General features: G+C 46.1%; 1 protein-coding gene across 1 annotated transcript in view; it reads left to right on the top strand.

Moving 5' to 3' along the window:
- Window positions 1-25249, top strand: part of PTCH1 (patched 1) — a 105314-nt gene that overhangs the window by 68039 nt on the left and 12026 nt on the right. Inside the window, 8 exon segments of the mRNA XM_029617582.1 lie at window positions 4627-4769; window positions 9266-9449; window positions 10975-11255; window positions 13891-14028; window positions 16223-16365; window positions 19780-19879; window positions 20862-21113; window positions 22647-23157. Of these exon segments, the coding sequence (XP_029473442.1) occupies window positions 4627-4769; window positions 9266-9449; window positions 10975-11255; window positions 13891-14028; window positions 16223-16365; window positions 19780-19879; window positions 20862-21113; window positions 22647-23156 (1751 nt within the window). The 3' untranslated portion in view covers window position 23157.

The raw sequence follows: 25249 nt of genomic DNA, 5'->3' as shown, positions 1-25249 counted from the left end.
GAAGAGTTAAGTATGCAGCAGGATGCACTCTAGCTGTATGGCCTGTTTAGATTCCATGCTGGGTATTCTAGATTCTTGCTTCCTGTCTTTTTTTTTTTTTAATCTTTTCTGGCTGTGCAGCTTCCAACTTGGTGGGTGCTAGCGTTCATAATATAAGTTGGTTAATATCTCCACCTAATATTATAAAGATGATGTGGGGGAGAGGAGGGAATGGCATGAATTCTGTACAGGAAGTAGAAGGGGATTTTGTAATTTGCTTGCGGCTTTGCTGCCTTGTTAGTAGTGGGATGGTGAAATGCATATGTCTTGGCTCTCTCCTTGTTTCAGAGCTTGTGTGCAGAGGTGGCACACAGACGCTCCCTGTTTTTTAGGCCCTGTCATGGAATGCTTGTGGTGAGGACATTTATTTCTGTGGAAAGTAGTTTTGGTTTTCTTTCTAGGTGACCTCCTATTTATTTAAAAATTGGCAGGATGGAAACACAATCTGTGGGGTCTGTCTGTGCTTTTCCCTGTAGACGCAGAAGCCCTTCTATAATTCAGGCCGCAGCAGCCGGGCCACCCTTTGTGGCTACCTCTAGGCCCGTTGTGTGCCAGGATGGTCAGACAGCACACATTCATTTACAAGCGCTGAGTGTGTGCTGTGCTGAGTGTACTGGCTTCAGAAACAGCTACATGGGAGATAATATTTTCTTCTTTTTCTTTCTTTTTTTTAATGTTAAAATGGAATGAGCTTGTGAATCCCAAGGTCCTGTCGCTTAAATCATGTTTTCTGTCCCAGTGCGCTCATCGTTTTACAGCTGAAGCTTACCTGTCGGATCTGTAATGATGGTTTAGATTACAGCCACTTGGTGCAGCTGTGATGTGGGTCGAGGCTTGCTTTTTTTCCCCCTCTCTCTGCTTCCCTGGATATGTGGTTTTTTGTCATCTGTTCTCACAGAGCCTGCTTGTACTGGGCTGTGGCTTCCTGTTTCAAATCTGATCCAAATTACCTGCCTGCTAGAACCGCGTTGGGTGTACGCTGTGAAGTATTTCCCTCTTTCCCCCTTCCCCCCCCTTTCCTGTTTTCCTCTCCCTTGAAGGATAGGCAGAGAAGGAAAATAGCAGTTGAGAGTGAATAGGTGTTGGCTGTGATCTTTACATATGCTGGCAGCAGATCCCAAGACTTACATTAGCTGCACAAGTTGAACAGATGGAACAAATTGAGAAAACCGTGTTCACTCACGCTGTGCTGGAGAAACAGCCGAGTAGCCGTTTTTGAAGCCCAGGGTTGGAGCGTAGTGTGTGTGTGTGTGTGTGTGCGTGCGTCCTTTCCCTCCCCTCTTCGGGGGAATTTCTGGCTCTCGGGCACCCCGCAGTAGCACGAGACGGGTTAACAAGTGTGGTACACACCCTTCTCCCTCAGCTCCTGCACTTGGCCGGCGCTGCTTTGGCTTGTTAGATCTTCTGTTCTGGCTCATTTTTGCTTCTGTGAGGTTTAGCTTTAGAGAATTGTTTAGGCACGGGGCAGTGATAGACAATTTGCAGTTCACATACCTTTGTCACCTTAGGGAAAAAAAAAAAAAAGTGCGCACAACCATCAACGTCTTTTTTTTTTTTTTAATGTATTATTTATTCATTTTTCCACACAAAGCATAAACTTTATTACAGAAATAAAAAATGGCACATGTATTCTATATAATATGTGTGTGTTCTATGCAAAAGATATTGAATATAGAAAGAAAGAAAGAAAACCTTACATGAGCTATATTTCAATTTAGCATTAGTCCATGAGATAAAGAGGGAAGAATAGAGTTAATAGGAGAATAGTAAATTAAACAATTTAGAAGCGTATATGTAATAAGTACAAACATTCCTGAACCACATAAAGGGATCAATTGGACCTCCACCATGACCATCACTGGAATAGAAGTGGACAACGTTTTAGCATCCAAAAAGAATCGGGCAACGAGAACATATTTGGCGTTTACATAGATATCATAAAAGAGAGGATGCCCCAAGCTCTCCTCCTCTCTTGAGTGGCTTTCACCAACTCTGGAAAAATCCAGACTCTGCCCCATGAATAAAGCATTAACACTGAAGAAATATAAGCATAAACTATGGTTAAACCGTGTTCAAAAACCAAGGCTACTAAATGTGTAGCTCTCTTGTTCTTCCAAAAGTAGTCTTCTCCAAATAAACAGTCAGATCTAAAATGTACATAAATGTTTGGGCCAATTCTTGCCCCTCATCTTGAAGTTTCCCAGTAGGGAAAAAAATAGATTTTATTGATTGGTGGGACTGCATCCACTGGCATGTACAAAATCTTAATTAAATACCTTTTAAAGACCCCATGAGGTTTAACCCCAGAAATTCTAGGGAAGTTCAACAAATGCAAATTTAAATGCCTCGCTCGATTCTCCAAAATTCCATTTTGTGATGAAATGCACCCTCTAAGGCATTCAAATATTTCATCTCTTTCACTTCCTTTTCAAGTGTCTCAGTCCTGCCAGACTGGTCTTGTAAAACTAGCTCATGGCCCTGGGCCAAAGACTCTTATCTACTTTGAGAAAAAAGGAATTAATTTTTGAAGAGCAATCAACTATGGAGGCATCCAATCTAGCCAAGACAATCCACAAGGAATTGTATGTAAGCACCTCAGGCTTTACTAATGTGGTGTGGGGCTCTCCTCCATCTAACTCTGACAGACTTTGTGCTACCCCAATTCTTTTGTTCCACTGGCGGAGTTTGCACAGAATTTCCCCTAGCCGACTGTCTTGGCTGCTCCTGCAACCCAATCCCGGGAGCCTCCTTAGATCTCACCTCAACTCTTGCTAGAGCCAACGCAGTCGAGGAGCACTGAATCCTGGCCCCTCCTTCAGCATCTGCTGCAGTGACATCATCAGTCTGGGCCTCAAGAGCTGCCAAGCCCAGCACACTCCTCTCATGCAGCAGTAACCTATGAGCTAGAGGACTTGATGATACCTCATGCCATGTGAAGCCGACGCTACTTCTTCAAGTTCTGTAGCAGGAATCCTCATGTTTCCTCTCAAGAGTCCAGGCCACATAGGAGTCGAGAGTCAGATTTTCTGTGATCACGGGGGAGGAATCGGTGCTTCAGAGAGAGATGATCTCAGAGGCATCCTGAGAGGGGGGGGAAAAAAAGAAGACATGTCTCAAAGGAAACCAAGTAAGCCAGCAGAGAATTGGCAATATGGGGCACACTCGCCGCCATATTGACTCCTCCACCCATAGTATCAGCTTTTTCACACGAAAAATCTGTATTTTACAATCTGGGGAAAAGTTGATTACTTTTAGTTTGATTTTCACTTTGCAGTCATTCGAGCAAAGCAGACCTGGAGTTGAAAATGAGTTGAGGAGCCATAAACTTGAGTCCAGTGGTTTTAATGTTAATACTCCCTGCAGATGGAAACTGCGGAGGCAGTGTTCACAGCTGGCGGAGTGAAAGTATGGGGGAGAGAGGGAGGTATGGTCATTGCTTAAGAATGACACCTAGTGCTCTGATTCGGGGCCTGCGATTACAGCCCCTCTGCATGCCCCCCCTCCAGGACACTTGACTGCAGTGACTGGAATGAACGTAAGCTGGGTGGAGATACAAATCGAGGGAAATCAATTCCAGGTAGCTGTGAAACGAAGACTTGTGGTGCCTGATCCTAGCCAGGGTCTGATTTGAGCTAGAAGGAAAAAGGAGCAGAAGATAATCTGCCGGTCAAAAAGAATTCACCCTACAACTATTTGACAATTCGTGGCTATTCTGAGGCTTCAGACTTATTGTGCCCCATAAATTGGAGAGTATGTCTGCACTGAAAGGATGAGAGGGAAAAATATTTAATATTTTTTGCTGAATGAGCTACAATTAGGATCCTTGGTTTTCAGTTTAAACCGTTTTTCATCCATAAATTCCCGGATTTTTCCAAAGGTGCCATTCGGTTTAAACCGATATTCACCCTAATAGTAGGCTGATTAAAAATCTGCTCCAGAGTTGCAGATGCAGCGTTTCAAGTGTGGGCCAAAGCGCATGCTGTGTTTCTAGTCCTGTCTCCCACCAGTGAAAGCGCTCCCCCTCCAGTGCCGCCCATGCTGAGTGCAAAGGCAGATTTATGCACATAAACCCGCTTTGAGAAATCCTGGGTCATGGGCATGCGCGCATAAGCAAGTTAACCCCCCGCTTGGGAGCAAGTTGTCACCTCCCTCATGTACGTTGGCTTGCATACTTTTGAAAAGCAAAAGTCTGAGTGGAAATGCTTTCTCTGCCCCAGTTGCACCCTTACAATGCCTTCCACAAATGTGTAATGTAGTTACATGCATACTCTCTTCCCCACACACACACACACCCCCCTCGGGTAACTTTCAAAAGCTGATTTATATAACTAAACCCTTTCTGAAAATTACCCCCATAAAGGGCATCTGGGAACAGCTCGTGGGGTCCCTGCTGTTCTGGAAAGTGGGTCCACAGCCTCTTCCCAGCTTGCGGGGCCTAATATTGGCACTGTAGTAAGTCGCTAGCAGTGGACCGGTAGGAAATCTGCGGGCCTGTAGGCTGGAGGGACGTTTTGGAAGGTAGGCGTGATGGCAGCTTCCGCTTACCTGCTGGGTTTTTGAGCTCTTCATCTTTTCTACTCCCGACAGGACTTCAGGCGGTTTTTGATAGCGAATGGGAAGCTGGGAAGATCACCAGTAACAACTACAAAAATGGCTCGGATGATGCAGTTCTGGCCTATAAGCTTCTACTGCAAACAGGGAACCGAGACAAGCCCATCGACGTCGGACAGGTAAGAGATCATTGTAGCCGCAGCCCCTAAAGAAATGCAAAGATGGATGGAGGCCAAGATGCATGTTTTAATTTATTATAGAAATATCCCCCCCCCCCCAAAAAACAAAACAAAACCCACAGGGTTTATTTGAATAAGTGCTAAAGAAGCAGACCAGAGTGCTGTACAGTCCCATACGATTATGTCCCAGGTTACAGAAAGGAGGCGTATATGTGTACCTGTAAAACGCATGATGAAGGTGGGGGATTGTTTTTTTGTTTGGCAAATGCCGAATCCCAGTAACTTGAATGGGGGAGGGGTGTGACCATGTCTCATGTTTCCTTTAATTATTGGGTTTAGTATTTGATTCCCCTGCTCCTGTGGCTTGAGAGACCCAAAACAATAAGATAGATTTCACTTGGTAAGAGGCTTGTTAAAGGCTAGAAAGCCAGCTGGCTAAGCTGCCATGCAGAAAGCACTGTCTGAACCATTGTGTTGTTGTGGTCATGTTGCCTGGGATTGCCTGCAGCCTTTTAATCCAATCAGGTTTGCAAAATGAAAGTTTTTTAAGCTTGCACAGTGTAGTTGTGTGGTCACTGAGATCTGTACAATGGCTGTCTGAGAGGCTGCAAAAACGAGGTGGCTTATTATTATTATTATTATTATTATTATTATTAATTTTTAACAACCACTTGCTCTGTGTCCATATTATGGATGGATTCAGTGACCTGGTCCGTCGTCATATTTGCATCTATTTTGCATATTGCAGGAATAGCGAGTAATTTTGAATCCTAGTTTATGAAGGTTATTTTGTTCTGCTGCTTCAGCTGTGCATTAGCAATGTGCATGTTCTTGATTACTGAACAATTAACATTGGTCAGTACTGGCTTATAGAGTTAGACCGGGTTTTCTGCTTATGGCAAGAGCTTTGGTGTCTTCAACAAATAATGCAGTTTGATGCAGGAAAACTTGCATTGTTTACTGAAAAACAATAAGATATTGAAACATACAGTTTTTATGTTAATAAAACTTGTAAGCTTGTCTCACTAAACCTGTTCCCATAAGCACAGGTTAATAGTTGAGCCTGTGGCTAATCAAGTTAGCTGGTTTTACTTGAAAGCTATGGGAGTGTCCTGTGCCTCTTCATGGACCGTAAGAAATGATGTATACCAGCAGAGCACATTTTAACAAAGGAAGAGAGCACTGTATTGTACAGTATTTACCCTGTATTGCTGGCATTCGAGGGCACATGTTGGTGAAATAAAATATTGCATTCCAGTTTGCCAGGCGGAAGAATGAATTAGCATCTTTTTGCTTATGTAAGGATTATGTGCAGACTGGATTTCTAGTTATGGTCCAGCTCTGGATCATAAACTGTTGTTTAATGAGGCTTTTGGAAAGGGGCTCTGTTTAGAAACCAGAGCTTTGTTGAGAATATTTGTCTTCCTTAAACTGAATTTGCCGTTGCACGCAGAGCCAGCCTCCCATCAGCGCAAGGTCACCCGAGGCTAGACTGTTCTCCTCCTGCGACAGAAGCCTTGCAGGCTCGTAGGGCCAGGTGAACCTGTTCTCAGGAAGCTCTCCTTGGCCTCATTGTCAAGGATTCAAGCGCTGGATCGGCTGTCAGCCGCGACCTGGCAGGGGTAGAGGGGGTCAATATGCTACCCACCACCATGTTCAGATGGTTCCTTGCCAAAACCAGGAAGATGAAACATCCTTCCATACGTTTATTTATTTTTTTGTTTTGTTTTTTTTAAGCTCATAACAGATGCAGTTGAGTTTGCAAGACTTGTTCTTTCTGGGGGTAATTTTCAGAAGCATGTATGCATGTGAAATCACATTTTATGCGTGTGAATGGGCATTTGGATAGCGGGGGGGTGGAGGGGAGTGTTGTATGCGTAAAAGTACTCAGGGAAATGATCTTGCATGTACTTTTCTATGTACTGCCAAGAGGCAGGGCAGAGAAATCCTTTGCGAGTGTATTTTTGAAAAGATGCATGTTTGGGGGGGGGGGGAGGTCTGCACCTGCTCTGTAGTAGGCAGAAACACCCGGACCTGTACCACGCTAAGGCACGCGCAGCCCCGATAACTATCCAAGTGAACTTGGGGGCGCAAGAGCCTGCACTGAAAATGAACACTGACTTCGCGCTCTGCGCAGGCTGTTGTAAAATTAGACTCCCTGCAAAGGATACTGAATGCTTTCTTCCTTAAAGCTGGAGGGTCGAGAGATAATACCCATTGTGCCTGTCTGCCTCAGACCTTTTTTTTTTTTTTTTGCTCAGAGGACGTTTGGGTTTTTGTTTTTTTTTTGTTTGTTTGTTTGTTTGTTTTTACAAAGGAGCTCTGGAAACGGAGATCCTGTAGCGGGAGGTGGCTGCTCCCTGGTTGAAGGGTGTCTAGGCCTTGCTACTGGAGAAGGGATGCGGGCTGGAGCCCCCGGCGGCGCTGATGCCCACCGGTGCAAGCAGCAGGGAAAAGAAAAGATTTATAATAAGAATGATGAGACTTGCACACCCGCTTTTTTTTTTTTTTCTGCTACCGAATGGCTCCTTAACTTCTCGTTCCAAACCGTATGGTTGAGTTTATTTCTTTTTATGGCTTCAGGGTAGGAAAGCATCACTTAAACAGATGTGTCAAGATCATCATTTCAAGTGCTTCCTGTTTTTGGGTTTTGTTTTTTTTTTCCAACCTAAAAAAAAAGGTGTTTGGTGCCGGTTTGCCGCATGTTTTGATTGCTCAGCCCCGTCTGAAGGAGCACGTTGTCTGGTCCAGCCCGAGGCTGAGACTACTGAGATGGTTGGAGCCTGGGGGAGGGGTGGTGTAGCAGAGGGATATAAAGGCACTTCGGTGAGATACCTTAGCCGGTTTCATTTTGTCCGGGCGCCCCCCCCCCCCCCCCCCCCGGCTCCTTGTGAAAGAAATGTCCCAGGACTTCCCACCCCCTGATCTAATTTCCTCCTGGCTGGGAGGAAGAGAAGTGTGCACGAGCCATGGGGGGTCATGCATGGCACACATGGGACTGTGCGCTTCCAAAGACACGTAATCCCATGGATTAATTGAATCCAGATCCTTGGAATCTAGGTTTACACATTTTGTGTGTGTGTGTGTGTGTGTGTGTGTTATGTGTGCTGTTGTCATTGTTTTTCATTTCATTAAAGGGGGCCCTAAATTTTAACAAAAAAAATACCAAAAAAACTTTTTTTTTTTTTTGTCTGCTTCTTTTCATCTGGGTGAGGTTTTTGCCAACGCTCAGTCACGGGGGGGGGGGGGGGGGGGGGGTGGGGGAGACGCATGCCGCATGTGTCCCCCCAGACACATGCAGTCTGCTGCCCCGGCACTGGGCAGACCTGCACACGCGGCTCCCAGAAACGAGTGTTAGCAAAACTGTGCCCAGATGTTGCTCTGTTTTTACAGCTCCTCCATTTCTTGTGTGGCATTTCCTTCAGCGTTAACAGCGGAGGGTAACAGTCCAGATGCAAAAAAAAATCTCTGCCAGAGATACAAATATATATATATATATATATATATATATATATATATATATATATATATATATATGTATACACTTTTTCCATCATTGCTTCTCCAGCTTGCTGGTTCCACCTTGACCCAAGCTGCAAGAAAGGCAAGGAGCTGCAGCAGAGTCTTCCTTTCTTTAGATGGTGAAAGAGGGTTTTTTCCTTAGATGTGACAAAAGCTACTCCTGTGCAGGATGATTTGGGAACCTCACGCCAATTTTCAAAGCTGACTTAAATGCAGATGTTGGCTTGGAAAATTTATCCTGAAAAGAAAAAAAACCCGGCGCTTACTGACTTAACAGCTGCTCTGTCATGCGCATAGTGTTGCTGAGGGCATTTTCGCATATCATAAGAACATAAGAACATAAGAAAATGCCATACTGGGTCAGACCAAGGGTCCATCAAGCCCAGCATCCTGTTTCCAACAGTGGCCAATCCAGGCCATAAGAACCTGGCAAGTACCCAAAAACTAAGTCTATTCCATGTAACCATTGCTAATGGCAGTGGCTATTCTCTAAGTGAACTTAATAGCAGGTAATGGACTTCTCCTCCAAGAACTTATCCAATCCTTTTTTAAACACAGCTATACTAACTGCACGAACCACATATCCTTTGTAAAAATCCCAAATGTATATATGTCAATCCCATTCTGCCCAAGACTCCACCGCCCCCCTCGGGAATGCCTCTCCCATGCTGTAAAAAGTACCTGCATAGAATGTATGTGTGCGTAATTTTACACACGTATCGATTCACACGCTTTTCGAAAGGGCTATTTCTGCGGCTAAAGCACTGCTTTACCTGCAGAGGTCCCTTTTTGGAAATGACTCTTCCCTAGTGTAAACCCTATTGACTGACTTGCCCCCTTGAAGGAAATGTGCTGCTACGTACTGCTGCTGCCCTACACCACGCTGTGCTGCCGTGGGAGAGGGTCAAAAAAGCAGAGCTCTCTTCTGGCGGAGGGAAAAAAATTAAAAAAAGCTTCTTCTTTCCACTTTCCAGTTGACTAAACAGCGACTGGTGGACGCAGATGGGATCATTAACCCCAATGCCTTCTACATCTACCTGACGGCCTGGGTTAGCAATGACCCCGTGGCCTATGCTGCTTCCCAGGCCAACATCCGGCCTCACCCTCCTGAATGGGTCCATGACAAAGCCGACTATATGCCAGAAACCAGGACGAGAAGTAAGTAGCGCTTCAGCCATGATCTTAGAATTCGTACAGGTCTCTCCAGCCCTCTCCCTCGGGAGCCCAAGAGCTTTCTACTGGGCTGACACTACAGGATTTTGGGAAAAGCCAATCTCCCTCCAGCCCTGGAGCATGTTCAGTGCTTTATTATTTGGGAAGATGCAATGGTCTCAGGTAAAAGTGCACTAGAAATTTTATTTCGTTCATTGATACAGAAATCCTTGCGGGCCACCTATATAACCACATGTTAAAAACATACCTCATGTGTGTCGCATGCAAGGATTTCTGTAGGGGTATAACAGGTGTGGCAAAAAAAAAAAAAAAGTCCTTTTGAGCCAATTGACTTGGGGGGGGGGGACATCATTATTGTGGAGTTTTTCCCTATTTCGTTATCTCCAGCCCAGTGCAGAAGGCATTTATGGCAAGTTAGGTGGAAATGACATTGCTCTCTTCCGTCTCTAGAGCACACGCTTCCTTTGCAAAGTCATTTTCGCAAGGAGGAGAGACCCATGTTGATCTCCGGTCCCTTCTCGGTGGCGACTTTTTTTTTTTTTTTTCTTGCAGCCCTGGTGGATCCACCTGGCTGTCTGCTGGCCCTGGTGGTTGGGCGGCAGCCGGCGAGAAGAGGGTGGGTTTTCAGAAAGAGGGCGTTGAGAGAGAGCAGAGTGGGCGAGGTGAGCTGAGGTTAGAGCATGCAAACTCGGCTGGACATCAGGCGAGGCTCGCTGTGCTATATCTCAAGCCTAGAGCCCTGTGGAGTCGGCCAAGTCTTGTCAGAAGGAGAATTTATAGTTGAGATCATAATAGGACAACTCATGTTTAGCAAAGTCAACTAGAGGGGCTTGCGGGGGTCTGGATCGCACAGCGGCAGCAGCTGACTGCCTGCTGTGCTGTGTGCCACCTTTTTTTTTTTTTTTCTTCTTTGCTTCTGTTGCTGTAGCCAAAATATAAAAGTCCACCTGAAATACAAGTTTATCAGGACATTAAAGCAACCAAACACCTCAGACTTTCTCAATAAATCCCCACTCCTTTTGAAGGCAGGGGCGGTGATCCGCCTTTAAATGTATATATATATGTATTTTGTGTTCGTTTTTTTTCTTGTGGTAATTTAACTGAAGAAAGAAATGTTTAGAGTTTAAGCCTCTGAAGCGCAGGGTATATGGTATTCCTATACGCCTTGTAGCGGAACACGTGAATTTATTTAAAATTGCTTGTGGGGGGTCCCAGGAGTTGCCCACTGTAAGAAGAAAACTTTTGGAACAATGCGCTCTGCCTCCTAAACAGGGTTGTGCCGCGGCGTGGCTCGGTTTCGGCAAAGCGCATCTTTTTTTTTTGGTTTTTTTTTTATTGCATCCATGCAGTTGGGCTCTGATCTGATCACACGCGGGGGGGGGGGGGGGGGGGGGGGGGGCGGGTGTGCTCGGAGATGGTTTTTAAATTTGTCTAGGATTCTTTGGGAAAGCTAGCAACAAATCCTTTTTTCACCAAGCTTTCTTATTCCTCATTTCTCCCCCACCCCCAGTTCCAGCAGCCGAGCCCATCCAGTACGCCCAGTTCCCTTTCTACCTCAACGGCCTGCGGGAGACCTCGGACTTTGTGGGAGCAATAGAGAAAGTGAGGGCCGTCTGCGACAACTACACGGGCCTGGGAGTCGCCAGCTACCCCAACGGCTACCCCTTCCTGTTCTGGGAGCAGTACCTGGGTCTCCGGCACTGGCTGCTCCTGTCCATCAGTGTGGTGCTGGCCTGCACCTTCCTGGTCTGCGCTCTCTTCCTCCTCAACCCCTGGACGGCTGGGATCATAGTAAGTCAAGGAGGGGGGGGGGGGGGGGGCCTTTGTTGCAGTGGGGATTCCTTTCGGCAGGGCTCTGGCTGCCGTCGGGAAGGGTTTGTTTATGTCTGGGCTACTGGAGGGGAGGGGGTATGTGCCTTACATCATTTATAGTGTGTTTATTCGACTTTGGATTAGAGGTGGGGGAAGGGCATCTGGTAAGTGTATGCTTTAAAAAAAAAAAAAAAAAAAAATCTGAAACCTAAAACCCTGTGCAGCGGTTTTTTAAAAACTGCAGCCTAATCAAACATCCCCCAAAAGAGTCTGCCTCTTAATTTCTTGTGACTCAACTGACTTCATGGCTTTTTTTAAAAAATGTAATATTCTTTTCTGCCGTTTTGTTGCTGTATCCCTGTGACTTGAAATGTGCATGGTAGGTAAAACCTTGGACTATGCCTAAAGTAACTCCTGCAGTAAATGGTCCATTTACAGGTGGCTCGGGCCGTTGCTGTGTTTAAAATGCTGCTGGCAGAAATAAGATTCCTGCCGCGTAGCAGGGACGGTCACACTGATATTTCCTGCCATGGTTTTAAGTTTTTACTTTACTTACAAATCAGTTTATAGCTGCCACCATTTATGCTATAGATAGTATATAAAAAATATGAATTAGCCATAACATCATCCGATGTTGCCAACATGGAGCCAGCTCATTATCTTTTTACTGAGCGTTCATGGGAGATTCCAGGCATGTGCACACCGCCTAGGGACCTCCTCAGTGTCTTCCAGAGAGGTTGGCTTTAGCGAAGTAGCTGACTCTCTCTATAGATTACATTTTTTAATCCTGAGTCCCTGTTAATCTCTATTACAATATGCGCTGTCTTATTTCCAAGTATTAGTGGATTTCTGAATCTGCTCTCTGGCCTTTCCTCCTTCCTCCATCTCTCCTTTAAAGACCTCTATCATATCCCCCCTCAGCCGTCTCTTCTCCAAGCTGAACAGCCCTAGCCTCTTCAGCCTTTCCTCATAGGGGAGCTGTTCCATCCCCATTTATCATTTTGGTTGCCCTTCTCTGTACCTTCTCCATTGCAACTATATCTTTTTAAATAAATCTTTTTTGAGATTGCAACTATATCTTTTTAAATAAATATTTTCTGAGATGCGGTGACCAGAATTGTACACAGTATTCAAGGTGTGGTCTCACCATGGAGCAAATCAGAGTCATTATGACATTTTCTGTTTTATTTGCCATTCCCTGCCTAATAATTCCTAACATTCTGTTTGCTTTTTTGACTGCTGCAGCACACTGAGCCGACTCTTTCAATGTGTTATCCACTATGACGCTTAGATCTTTTTCCTGGGTGGTAGCTCCTAATATGGAACCTAACATTGTGTAACTATGGCATGGGTTATTTTTCCCTATATGCAACACCTTGCACTTGTCCACATTAAATTTCATCTTCCATTTGAATACCCAATCTTCCAGTCTCACAAGGTCCTCCTGCAATTTATCACAATCTGCTTGTGATTTAACTACTCTGAATAATTTTGTATCGTCCACAAATTTGATTACCTCACTCGTCTTATTCCCTTCCAGATCATTTATATATATTTTGAAAAGCACCAGTCCAAGTACAGATCCCTGAGGCACTCCACTGTTTACCCTTTTCCACTGAGAAAATTGACCATTTAATCCTACTCTCTGTTTCCTGTCTTTTAACCAGTTTGTAAACCACAAAGGGACATCGCCTCCTATCCTGTGACTTTTTACTTCTGCAGTCCCCTCTGGTCTGAGTCCTACACCTCATCATCCCCATTCAGACTCTCGACACCTCCCCCCACACACACACAATTCCCCTCAATCATCTCTCATGATCACTCCCTCCTCCGGCCTCTGATTTTCTTAGCCACCTCCCATCATTCACTTGTGCATGCTTTCGTGAAGCATCTTCTCTCTTGCATGCACTACTACCCCATCACAATCTCTCTCTCTCTCTCTCTCTCTCCTGCCTTCATCAGCACCTTTTGGCACCCTCGCACATACCTTCATCACCACCTCTGGCTTTCTTTCACATGCTGAACCCTTCCTTCTGGTTCTCTTGCACGCTCTTCACCTCCCACTTATCTACTCTCTCTTGCATTCCCTCTACTCCCACCCACTCCCCATTCCTCCCGCTCGTGCATGCTTTGCACCTCTTCCCCACACAGTTCAGTAACCTGCTGTGGTAACGCACAACAACGTGAACCTTCAGTCGGAAAAGGTACCAGAGTGCCCTAAGCTTGCATTACTGATTTCATAGAGAGGGTGCTCTCCCCGACTCCCCCCTCACTTTCCTCCTTTTCACAGCACCCCCTCTCCTTTTGGCCCTCCCTTTCTGTGTGGCGGCAGTAGCAGCAGGAGCTTGAGTATGTGGCCGCCATCTCCTGCCTCCCCTTCTCTAATTTTTGTTCTGTTCAGGAGAACCAATCGATGGGCTGCAGGAGATGCAGCAGGTCTGCTCTGCCTGCCAGTGTCCATCAGCACGAGAGACGGAGGATTCTTGCTGTCCTGGGTCTTTTGCCTATTTTTGTTTTGCTTTCATTTTATTACAATTTTTCCGAATTAATTGCCATATCTGAAGCGCCAGCCGGCCCCGGAGGCTGACTCCTCTCCCTCTGTGCCCCCATGCAGGTGCTGGTCCTGGCTCTGATGACGGTGGAGCTGTTCGGAATGATGGGGCTGATCGGGATAAAGCTGAGCGCGGTGCCCGTGGTCATCCTCATCGCTTCCGTCGGGATAGGAGTAGAGTTCACGGTCCACGTCGCCCTGGTAAGTCGGGAGGCTTGAAATCTGCACAGGATTCCTCTTTTGGGACTCTGGTCAGCAGAGTGGAAATGCCTGTTCTCTGTGATTTTTAAAAATAAACAAAGAATTAAAAAAAAAAAAAAGCCGTTTTGATTCGGAGGAAATGAAGCAGTTTTGATTCGGAGGAAATGAAGCCTGTAACGGAGCCTGCTTTGTCTTGGGTGACATCATTAGATTTAATTTTGTTCTTCTGAGATGTTCAGTAGCATTAGAGAGAGAGAGAGTCGCCCTGAAAGAAATGTTCCGGTTTCTGACCTGGTGAAAGAGCTTTTCGAAAATCGCCCGCCTGTAGGAGGAACAAAACTACATGCCTTGTGCCGCAGCGCGCCTGCATTTTCCCTGCATTTTTTGCGGCAGCATGCCCGGGGCGGGGCCGGAGCAGCGCAGGCAGCCGTTGCGCACGGGCTTTTAGATTTTTCAGAGCCAGATGTGACGTTGGGGGGGTCGGGTAAAAACATCCACCGGAAAAGCAGGCGCAAATCTCTGAGGGTCCCTTTTTTGTCCTTGGGCAGTTTTCAAAGGGAGCGTAGGTGTGTGCCTTGCCAAGCCGGGTGCGGAGTCCGTGGGCGGGAAATACCCGTGCACTTTTCACCTGCGCGCACAGACCCGAAAACTGCCCCTTTGAGGTTCAGCGGCACTTCCAACAATTTTTCAGAAAGAATAGGGTCGGGGGCCGGGGAGGGGGGGGGGGTTTGACCTCTGAAGAGCATTCGGAGGACCAAGGGAATGGTGGCTGTTTGGGTAGGTAGCTTCCAGATTTGATTTATTTTGGATTTCTGATGTCTAATCTGCCTTCCGTGTCTGGCCATCCACTGCAAAGTGGCTCACTTTCAAGCGTCGGAGGGCTTTACCATCCGAGGGCCCTGTTTGCTAAGCATTTTCCCCATTGACTCGAAATGGGAGAAAACTTTTAGAAAATAAGCCCCTAAGTTTGTACCTGAGGCAGTGGAGGGTGAAGAGTGCTTTGCCCAAGGTCAGAAGGAATATCAGCGGGGAGGGGACTTGCACCCTGGCTTCCCCGGCTCTCAGCCCGCTGCGCTGACCACTAGGCTGCTTCTCCACTGAGCTGGTGGGTGACTTTTAAAGATTGCCGGGCCCTCTGGCCTGCTCATGTTCCTTTGCCACTGTACTAGTGCCAGATCCTACTTGATTGCCTGTTCCGTCCTCGTTTCCCCCCCCCCCCCCCCCCCCCAGCAGAGGACCCTCTCTGCCTGGCCCGTGCTTTCTGAATTCCTTTGCCCCCTTAAATCGCATCCAGCGAGAGGTGCTTCCATGCATCTGGCACCATTTTTCTGGCTGCGTGCCTGCTGGCATTACTTTTCAGTCTGGCCCCTCCTCCTGCCTCATGTCGTGACCCCCCCCCCCCCCCCCCCCCCCGTCCATCGAATGGACCTCAGGTCCACCTCTTGGCTTGTGAGAAGGGCTGCAGCATCAGCAGAAGGATCTCTCTTTAGAGGCTGTTGGAGCTTTTCTCCACTGAAAGCATAGTAAAGAAAATGCACTGATTTAACCTTTTTAGATCCTGCTCATTGAAGGAATTATTTCCTGATGCCCCTTTTTACATATCTTAGTTAATTAGACCCAAATATGGTATAAACATGGTATAAAAAAATTTGCAAATAATTAAAAGTATATGAAAAAATGTTCCACTTGTGGAATGTAGGTACCTAAAAGGTTAAGAAATATCATGAAAATCTATAGAAGGATGCCCCTACATAAATAGCCGAGCACAGCATAGCCTGCTTGGACATGCATTTTTTTTTTTTTTTTTTTTGGTACTGCCTTGCCTTCGCTGGGCTGACAGTGCTAAGGGCTTCCCAGCCAGCCCTACCTATGCTGCTTCATTGAAGCTGTGTTTCAGTATCTTCCAGTTCTTTTATTTTGCCATCACACTGGTGCCTTCTGCTTTTGATTTATTACAAGTTTGGGGCTATGTTTTTGCATGTGTGTGTGTGTCTGCTCGCTCCTTTAAGTACAAAGTCCCTTTCTGTAGGTGTGGGAACCTGGTCGTCGACTGGGGGGTGGGCGCACGGTAGGAGAAGCGTTCTACGTGAGCACCAGGACTTTGGCTCAGCTAGCACGGCCAGGAGCCTTTGCACTGTAGTCTAACGAGCTTGTTTTTTGTTTGTTTGTTTGTTTTGTTTTTATCATTTTCCAGGCCTTTTTAACTGCCATTGGAGACAAGAACCGCAGAGCTGTTCTGGCACTGGAACACATGTTTGCACCAGTGTTAGACGGAGCAGTGTCCACGCTACTAGGGGTGCTGATGCTTGCAGGGTCTGAATTTGATTTTATTGTCAGGTAAAGTTTGTGGTGGTGGTGGTGTTTACTGTAGTTTATTTTTTGTTTTTTTTATTCTATTTTATCTTCTGTCTTTTAACTAACTAACTTAAAGTCTGTTTTAGTATTTATGCATTGCTGATTATTAAGTTTTATAATATTTATTCATGTATTGTATTTTCTTGCTCTAATTTATTGTTCACCGTTATGATGGTATTACTGAAATGACGACTGTATTAGAATAAATAAACCTTAAACCTTGTGTTCCCCACTCCCAGTAAAAAAAAAAAAAAAAAAGGAAGCTTTTCCTTGAATATTCCAGCTGCTGTTGTAACTGACATAACTGCCGTGATTATTGTGCTGCGTATGCTTACGTTGCGAGCAGACTTCCCTCCCCCCATGCTGTGTTTTAAAAAAAAATATCCTTCACTTTTGCAACGAAACCTTATAGACTGTGAAGTAAACATCCACAACTCCTCATATCTGTCCTCTCTCTCTCTCTCTCTCTCTATAAAATTATTTTTGTTGTGTGGGTGGTGCTTATTCTTTTCCTATTTGTTTCCTGGTAAGAAAGATAGAAGGTTAATACTCTGCTTCCAGTGAACTGGGCATGACCTGAAAAGCCTAGTGATCTTTTCAAAAACTGTTCACGTGCACCAGCGGGGGAGGGGGGGAGCGAGCCCCCTATGAATATCTGAAGCCATGCACAGGATGATGAAAGAGGTGGGGAAGGGTTTGCAGGGGTTTATCTTATCTTGCTTGATGAAGTTTGGCCAGGAAGTTTTGCTGGAAAGCTCACAAGCGCCCCCCCCCCCCCCCGACCTCCCAAACTCCAGATTATAAAATGCAGAAAAGCAGCCCTGAAGGATTTTGGCGGTAAAGGCAGGCCTGGGTTGCATGTAGACTTAATTAAGTGATGTGAGTTTGTCAGGTCTGAGAACGGGGGGGGGGGGGGGGGGGGGGGGAGGGGAGGGGTTCCCCCTCTTGAAAGGAATTCGAGAATACGAAAAAAAAATTTTTTTTTCTTTCCTGCTCTAAACAACCTGTGGGGTTTTGTAGACTTGACTGCTTTTGGCAGCCACACTGGTTCTTTGTGCCCATTAAATGCGGTGAGGAAGAGACGTCCAAGGCTGAGCAGATGGCTGCAGTCAGCTAAATGAGCAAAATGTACCAGTGTTTGCAGGAAAAGCCGTACAAATTTTTATTTTACGTGGCATCTTGCACTCAGAAATACCAGCAAAGTAATGGGCCGTTCCAACGAAATGTTATTTTCAGGGGGGGGGGGGGGGGTGATGGCGAACCAGACAAGGCAATGGTGCGACGCTTCAGCTGGCAAAATAAACTGTAAACATTATTTTGGAAGGAAGAGGGATGACAGTGGAGTATCTCGCCCTTGCATACAAGGGGCAAGGATGTTAAAGACAGCAAAAGATAGGCATCTGTGCTGTTAGGAGCGTGTGTGTGTGTGGGTCGACACAGAAGATGTTACAGCTTTGTGCTTATGCCGAGAGCCCATAAATGATGATCGGGGTTTAAAAATCCGAGGATTTTAGCAAAGTGAGGTCACTGATGGGAGTTCTGAATATCTATAAAACATCCAGAATATTTATTGTGACCTACTTTTGAAAAAAAATGTGAAGAGAGTCTATTTTAATTGTGTTCCCCCCCCCCCCCCAGAACACCCCCCCCAGTCCAGGTCTGCGTGTTCCAGCACAATCTGGCACCACGTCTGGTTTTTTCCAGGACAGATGTAAAATGATTGAGCTGGATTCAGCAGGACTCCAGCCTTCTGGAAAGGAATAGATTAGGCCGACAGTGCGCTCAGCAAGATTGAGTAAATTAACAGACATTGTATACGCTAAGTGGACAGAAATATAATTGGCTTGTTTATTCTAGCGTTAAGATGGATGAGATACAAATGTTACTGGGGCCCGGTTGTTGATGTATGTCCCAGTCTAAAGCCCCTGCTAGTTTACATTAGCGGAGGACCGTGGGCCTGGCAAGTTCTGCTGATGTGGTTCAGAAGTTCCTAGATGTTTAGAATATCCGGATATTTGTGTGCGTGTGTGGAACTCTTTTTTTTTTTTTTTTTTCAAACAAGGATCCCATTTTCCTCATCCTGCTCTAAAACCATTCAGCAGCACATACGCAATAAGGTCAGAGGTATTGTGAAGAACAGTGTTTTTAACAGAGGGGGCCAGAAAAGAGGGGGGAGGGGAAGTGCCATTACCCTCTTTCCCAGCTGCATTTTTCTCCCCCCCCCCCCCCCCCCCCCCCACAACCCACCAAAAAAAAAAAAAAAAAGCCACAACATACCCAGGACCGAACCCTTGGAGCCATTAGTTACAGCCTGTGCCCTTGCGTTTAGTCTGAGGTCCAGCTGTTGCCAAATAGCAGCCAGCGAGGCCTTCCTTCCACTGACAGGTCTACCTTGGTATTCATGAAGGATTCCAGGCCTTGGCCCTCGGTGATGGGAAAGGAACGGCAACTTGTGCTCGCTTTCCTCCTCCTCCTCCTCCTCCCCCACCCTGGCGCTTCAGCCTTTTATGCCTGAATGCCGGCACTTTGCGTCAGCCGATTCAGGGATGCTAAATTGTTCAACAAAAGATTAGCTTGCTCTGCAGCCCCTGCCATTGTGGAGCGCCCCTTGGCCAGTGCAGTGCTGGAGCTCACAGCAGAATGGCTGGATTTTGTTGGGTTTTTTTTTTCCACCCCTCTTTTGTCACAGAGCCTGCTTCTTGTGCTCTGAAGGGGGGGGGGGGGGGGGGTCGGGGAAGAGGCTGCTTGGTAAAACTGGGGAGTTCGCAGGATTCTCCGCGGGAAGGTGGTGATCAGTGAAGAAAAGCGAAGGTGGGGTTTGGGCTGGTGCACTCTTTACCTGGCCTTTCCGGGCGTTTAATTAGAGGCTCTGGCGCAAGATGTGGAAGCGTTTTGAGGGTGGATTAAGCTGCCTGAGAGAGGTGTGGGCCGCTCGTCCTCCCTGGGCTGAGGTTGTTGAAATTCTGCCCCCTTCCCTCGTCGTCTGTTTGCTTCTGCTGAGGTTTCCCTAGCGGGGCCGCCCTCTTCCATTGTGTTCGTTTCTTTCCCATCTGCTCGCCCATTCAGCCCACGTTTCCATGTTTTCACGTTTTGTGTAACACGCGCATAAATAACATTGCATGCCACGAGAGTCTAACCAACTAATTTCTTTGTGTCTTTTCCTCCCCTTCTATTCCTTAACCAACACTTTTGGGTTCTGGACTGTAGCCCACAAGGTAAAAACAAAAGAAAATATATTGCTGGTTTTGTGCAAATTATTATTTTGAGGCGTCAGTGATATTTTTTTTTTTTTTTTAATGTTTTGTTTGGTTTTGTTTCATTTCATGGTTTACAAATATCTCTGGTTTCATAAGGCAGTCGCTGATTATTTCTGTCTCTTTGTCTGAAACCCATCAGGTACTTCTTTGCGGTTCTGGCCATCTTAACTGTTCTGGGAGTGTTGAACGGATTGGTGCTTCTCCCAGTTCTACTCTCCTTTTTTGGTCCGTACCCTGAGGTTAGTAGCTATTTTGAGATGAATTGAATAAAAACAAAACTGCTAATTAAGTTATCAAGTCTTTTGGCTCCCCTATTTTGAAGTGTCTTCTACTTCTCTCCTTAGTTTGCTTATTGACCTGTGAAAATAATGCCTTCAGTTCTAATGGGACATCATTTCATTTGTTAGTAGTGTCTTATCTGGTTAATCTGGATCCATGGGAAAAAGGAGGTTGAAAGTCTGGGAGGAGGGGAGTGAGTGGTGCAGTGGTTAGAGCATCGACTGGGAGTCAGGAGGCGTCCCGGGATGCAAACTGAAGCCACTCCTATGGCACAGACTCCGTGTGACCTTGGGCCCGGCGCTGTCTTTGTGCCTCCAGGGCCCATTTGAAAACAAGTTACTTTGCTTTAAACTGGCTTTCTGGGTCAACAAATTACATTTATTTTTTTTCTAGCTTTCTGCATGTTACACATGTTGTTGCTACACTCTTGGGAAAACTGCAGAGAGAATGTATTCAGCACTTTCTCACTTATTTTAAAGCTCTGTGGAGTTATACATGGAACCAGGGACTTAATTGTAGCTAACTTAATATCCTTTGTGAAGCCTTGGTTCAAGTTTAGTTTTTAGTGGATTTTTATTCAGATTGCGAGACCCTTTACCACCGCTCACTCGAACACAGTTGTGCCCCACTCGCAAGCAGCTGAGCATTCATGTAAGAGCGCCCTCCACGTCAGCCCTGAGAGGTCTTGGTTCGCAGCATTAGGGGGAAACTTCCTCCCTATAGGCTTCTTGGTACCCATTGCCAGGAAAGCATGGCAGTATCCTCGCCCATTTTATTCAAAAAGTAAAATCATTAGGTAATCATTTGTGGATCATGAAGGGGGGGAAATTCTATCTCGTCAGTGGTGGTTGAGTTTATTTGCTCTGAACAAAGGGTTGTTGTTTTTTTTTTATTTTTTTTTATTTTTAAGACACAATAATGAAAATCAATGCCCTCATTTAGGTTTTGCCAGCCAATGGAGGAAGCAGATTGCCCACCCCGTCTCCTGAGCCAGCCAGTGTTGTAAGGATCGCCGTGCCTCCAGGGCATGCCACCAATGGGTCTGATTCTTCGGATTCGGAGTACAGCTCTCAGACCACGGTGTCGGGAATCAGCGAGGAGCTCCATCAGTACGAAGCCAATCGGATCTCTGGCCAGCAGACGCGCCGGGTGATGGTCGAAGCTACAGAAAATCCCGTCTTTCCCAGGTCCACAGTAAGTGCGTCACAGCGTTCATTGATCCCCCGGAAGCCACTGGTGTTTACCGCTGTATCTGTTTTTGAATTCATTCAACCTCCCACTCCTTTATCTCCCAAGCAGGATCTTCTCTTCATAGACAATATAAAGGCAGGAGGCAGGGGGCACTGTAACCCAGTCGTCATCACTATTTTTCAAACAGGGGCTGCTGTGGCAAAAATAAATAAATAAATAAATCTGCGTTTTTGATTTCCAGAAAAATGGTTTGGTAAAACTGGACAAGTGTGAGTGTGTGTGTGTGGGGGGGGGGGTGATGGTTGCCCTGTCCGGATCACTCAGAGTGACTCAAGTAATTAAAACAAACTCTGCTCCCCACCTTTCCCGTGGTAACACTTTTTTCTCCAACCACATTCCATCCAGTCTCAAACCCCACCTGCCTCTCCCAGCCATCAGACTCCACCATCCTGTCCCCCCCACCACCCTCATCTTCTCCCAAGTCAGCTCACCTCCCATTTTGTTTATCCTTTTCCCCCCTCCCCCCCACGCCACCTCCCAGAGCATCTGTTTCTCTTTTGGCACTGCATGGATCCCTGTGAGTTTGAACCATGTGGTGCCCAGACTTCTGCGGTCTCGTGAGAACAGCGCAAGAGTTCAGACACCGCCCGGCCCGAACTCGCCGAGAGCCCCCGCAGTGCGGGTGGAACACAGAACAGCTTGTCGCCGTCCTCAAGCCTCCGGAGAAGGTTGGGGGGGAGGGGAGGAGTCTGGGGGCCGCACTTAAGGGTCAGTGGGAGCCACCAGTGGCTCCCGGGCCAGTAAGTAGCTCACTCCCCTGCCGCCCCGCCCCATGCCCCCGCAGCCCTCTCTTCACTCATTACCTTGGAAGGTTCTACAGTGGCCCAAGCAGCAGGAATCCCGAGGCTTTGAATCTGATGTGTGAGCTCTCACCGTTTACTGCCGCGTCGTCAATTTAACCATTTTCATCTTAAAAGTGAAAGATCAGCAAATGAGAGATTTCTCCCCCCCCCCCCCCCACCACAACGGGTGTATTGGTTTCTATTCATCAAAGGACTAAAAAATAGGCAGGAGCCTCCAGTTTTTAGGTTGACCATAGTTTACAGTGGCTACGGCGAATCGTGGGCTGACAGTTTCCATTTTAAGTAAAATGTCTCAGGAGAATCCTGCACGAGAAGCCTGGCCAAGCTAAGAGACGTGTGTGGCTCTGGTCTCGGCTAGCCACCCAGGGATGGATTGATGCAGCGTCAGCACGTCCTGATGCAGCAAGATTCCCAGCGGCAGGCTGCAGATTCAGCCCCTTTGCTATGGCTGGCATCAGGCTTCATACGCAGGGGAAGCTGCTTCCAGAAAAGGCAGGACTAAAAGGGGAAAAAAAAAACAAAACCCTACTCCGATTGCCCTATTCCTGCTGTTTGCCGAGAACATTGTGTTCTTGTGTCACGTCAGGTTCTTTTTAAAATGTTGATAAATTGAAACTGGGCTTAACAGAAGAGAACCCACAGGTTTTGACCATACGTTTTTTTTTGCTTTCAGATGGTTCGGCCAGATGCCAGACACATCCCGTCGCTCCCAAGGCAGCAGCCCAACCACGAGGCAGGACCGCCACGGCAGCCCAGGAGGGAGCCGAGGGAAGGGCCGCACCCGCCACCTTACAGACTGCGCAGGGACGCTTTTGAAACGTCTACTGAAGGGCATGCTGGACCTAGCAGTCGGGACCACTCGGGGCAAAGGTTCCACTCTCAGAACACTAGAAATCCAACATTCACTGCCATGGGCGCTCCAAGTCCGGCGTACTGCCAGCCCATCACTACTGTGACTGCCTCCGCTTCGGTTACCGTTGCTGTGCACCCTTCTGTGCACAGCCATAACTTGCGCGGAGGATTCCCGTCCTACGAGGGGTACCACGAAACAGACCACGGAGCTTTTCAGGACCCTCATGTGCCTTTCAGCGTTCACTGTGAGAAAAGGAACTCTAAAGTAGAAGTGATAGAATTGCAAGATGTTGAATGTGAAGAGAGGACACATGGGAACAGTTCGGATTAAGGTAACTCTTTGTTCTTTTGACATGACTTTTTTTTTTTTTTTTTTTTTTTTTAATATTTTGAGGCAACACGCTGATGCCAGTAATGTCAGGCTTAAAGTTGACTTTGAAAAGCATTCTAGTTAGCATCTTAATTTTTTTTTTTTTTAAGTAGTACTTCTTTTTCCCAGGCTTTCAATCATTTTTATAAAATGATAGGAGCAATCCAAGCATGGTGATTAGCTGCCCAAGGTTCCTGCTATCAACATAGTAGTACACATTAGATCCAACAGCATTACAATTATTTTCAAAGTAGTTCATAATCCAGGTCTACGTTGGAGCATAACTTGAGCAGCTCTTGAACAGTGGAAGGAGCGAGTTGAGAGGTGGCTGTATCCACTAACCAAATACACCCAGCTGTGCATTACTGCATATTTACATCAGCAGCCAATCTGAAGATAAATTTATGTACAGAGGGAGCAATATTCAAAGGGTCTGTCCAGCTAACTTTTGGAGTTAGCCAAATAAAACCTGTAATTTGCATATTTACCCCATCCCCACACACCCATTCCTCAGCCAGATTTTGTCCAGGTGGCTTGTTGCACGCACAGAACTTACCCAGGCAAAAAGAGACAGCTGTGGCGGGGTTTCTAGGAGGCGGTTTCACTTTTGTCCAGGCAGCACCGATATTCTGACTGTAGCCAGTTAGGGCAAATAGCTGTCCTAAAGTTATCTGAACTCTATTTTGGCATAGTCAGTGGAACATTTATCTGGGTAAGTTCAGCTGCGATTCGGGATAACTTCCCTGCTCTCCAGCTTACTCTGTATGGGACCTCAGAAGGTTTGATTATTTCTTCCATAATTTAATATTATTGGGGAATGTCGGACTTCCATTGCATAGTGGGTTGAGCCTTTTCATCTTTTACTTTGTGTTATGTGTTTAGCAGTGGCTAAAAATCTTTTGGTATGCCTTTAATCAAGTATAACACATTTTTAAACTGAAAAGCAAAATCCAAAATGGCTCAAATTCCTTCACCGTTAAGTCTTGAGATATAGGCATTTTTCGCATGCGAAAACTCCATAACACGAGTTGATAAATGACCCGGTGAGAGAGAGTGAGACTCTGGGGGTAGCACCATAGTAAGCAGCTATTTATGCTATTATAGGAGGCCCACCTAGTAACTCAAGGTGAGGTTTAGGTAGGTGTAGGGGTTAGGGGCCACTTATACATGCAGAGTGAGAAGTACGAACAGAACAGTACACTCTTGTGAAGATTTGATGTCCTTCGGAGCGAAGAAACTCACAGAAAGATAAGATTTGTACAGTGTTCTCTCAACCTAGCTTGATGTTACCCTATAGTAGCATAAATAGCTAACTACTACAAGGGCCTTGTAGATAGTCTCAGTCTCTCTCTCTCGCTCAATGAGCAATTTGCAGGTAGGGAAATGCAATTATGTAGGTATTACCACAAAGTGTGAAAAGTTAACGCACTTTGCGGGAATACCTATGCAAAGTGCTAACATAACGCACATTGTGATAAATAGGCTATTACCATAAAACACACCCCTTTTCCTATCACATGCGATATTTACTGCATTTTGATAAATCTAGATCTTAGCCAGATAAGTTGGACCTATTATTGAGTAATTCTAAAGTTAGCAGGATATATTTATCTAGCTAACATTATTTATCTGCATATATTCAGTGGCTGCGCTGCTGAATATCCCAGCTAAGTTATCTGGCTAAGTATATCCGGCTAACATAGCTAGCCGGCTAACCTTTCCATATTGACTCCAAAGTGTTTAGTGTTAATCATTTCAATCTAAAGCCGTGGTCCTAACAGGCAAATTCGCCCTCCTCCCTCCACCTCAGATTTAAAATTGTTCTGACGAAACCCTTCTGCGCAAATTGCTTTTGGACTAATAGTAATAAACCTCCCAGCTTTGTGCCTTGTGAAATGGATGGTAGGATGCAGAATCCATGTACTCTGGTTCTCTGCATGCCACTGATGGGCTGTCTATCACTGTATACTGCAGACTGAAATTTTTCCAAGCCCAGTGCAGCAGCCCAGAAATGTCTGTACTTACCTAGAGCATTGTAGGATTCCTTCCCCATT

This window comes from Rhinatrema bivittatum, chromosome 1, assembly GCF_901001135.1.
Source record: "Rhinatrema bivittatum chromosome 1, aRhiBiv1.1, whole genome shotgun sequence".
Taxonomy (NCBI): domain Eukaryota; kingdom Metazoa; phylum Chordata; class Amphibia; order Gymnophiona; family Rhinatrematidae; genus Rhinatrema; species Rhinatrema bivittatum.
Note: the sequence above shows the minus strand (reverse complement) of the source record. Positions and strands in the feature narration are given on the sequence as shown.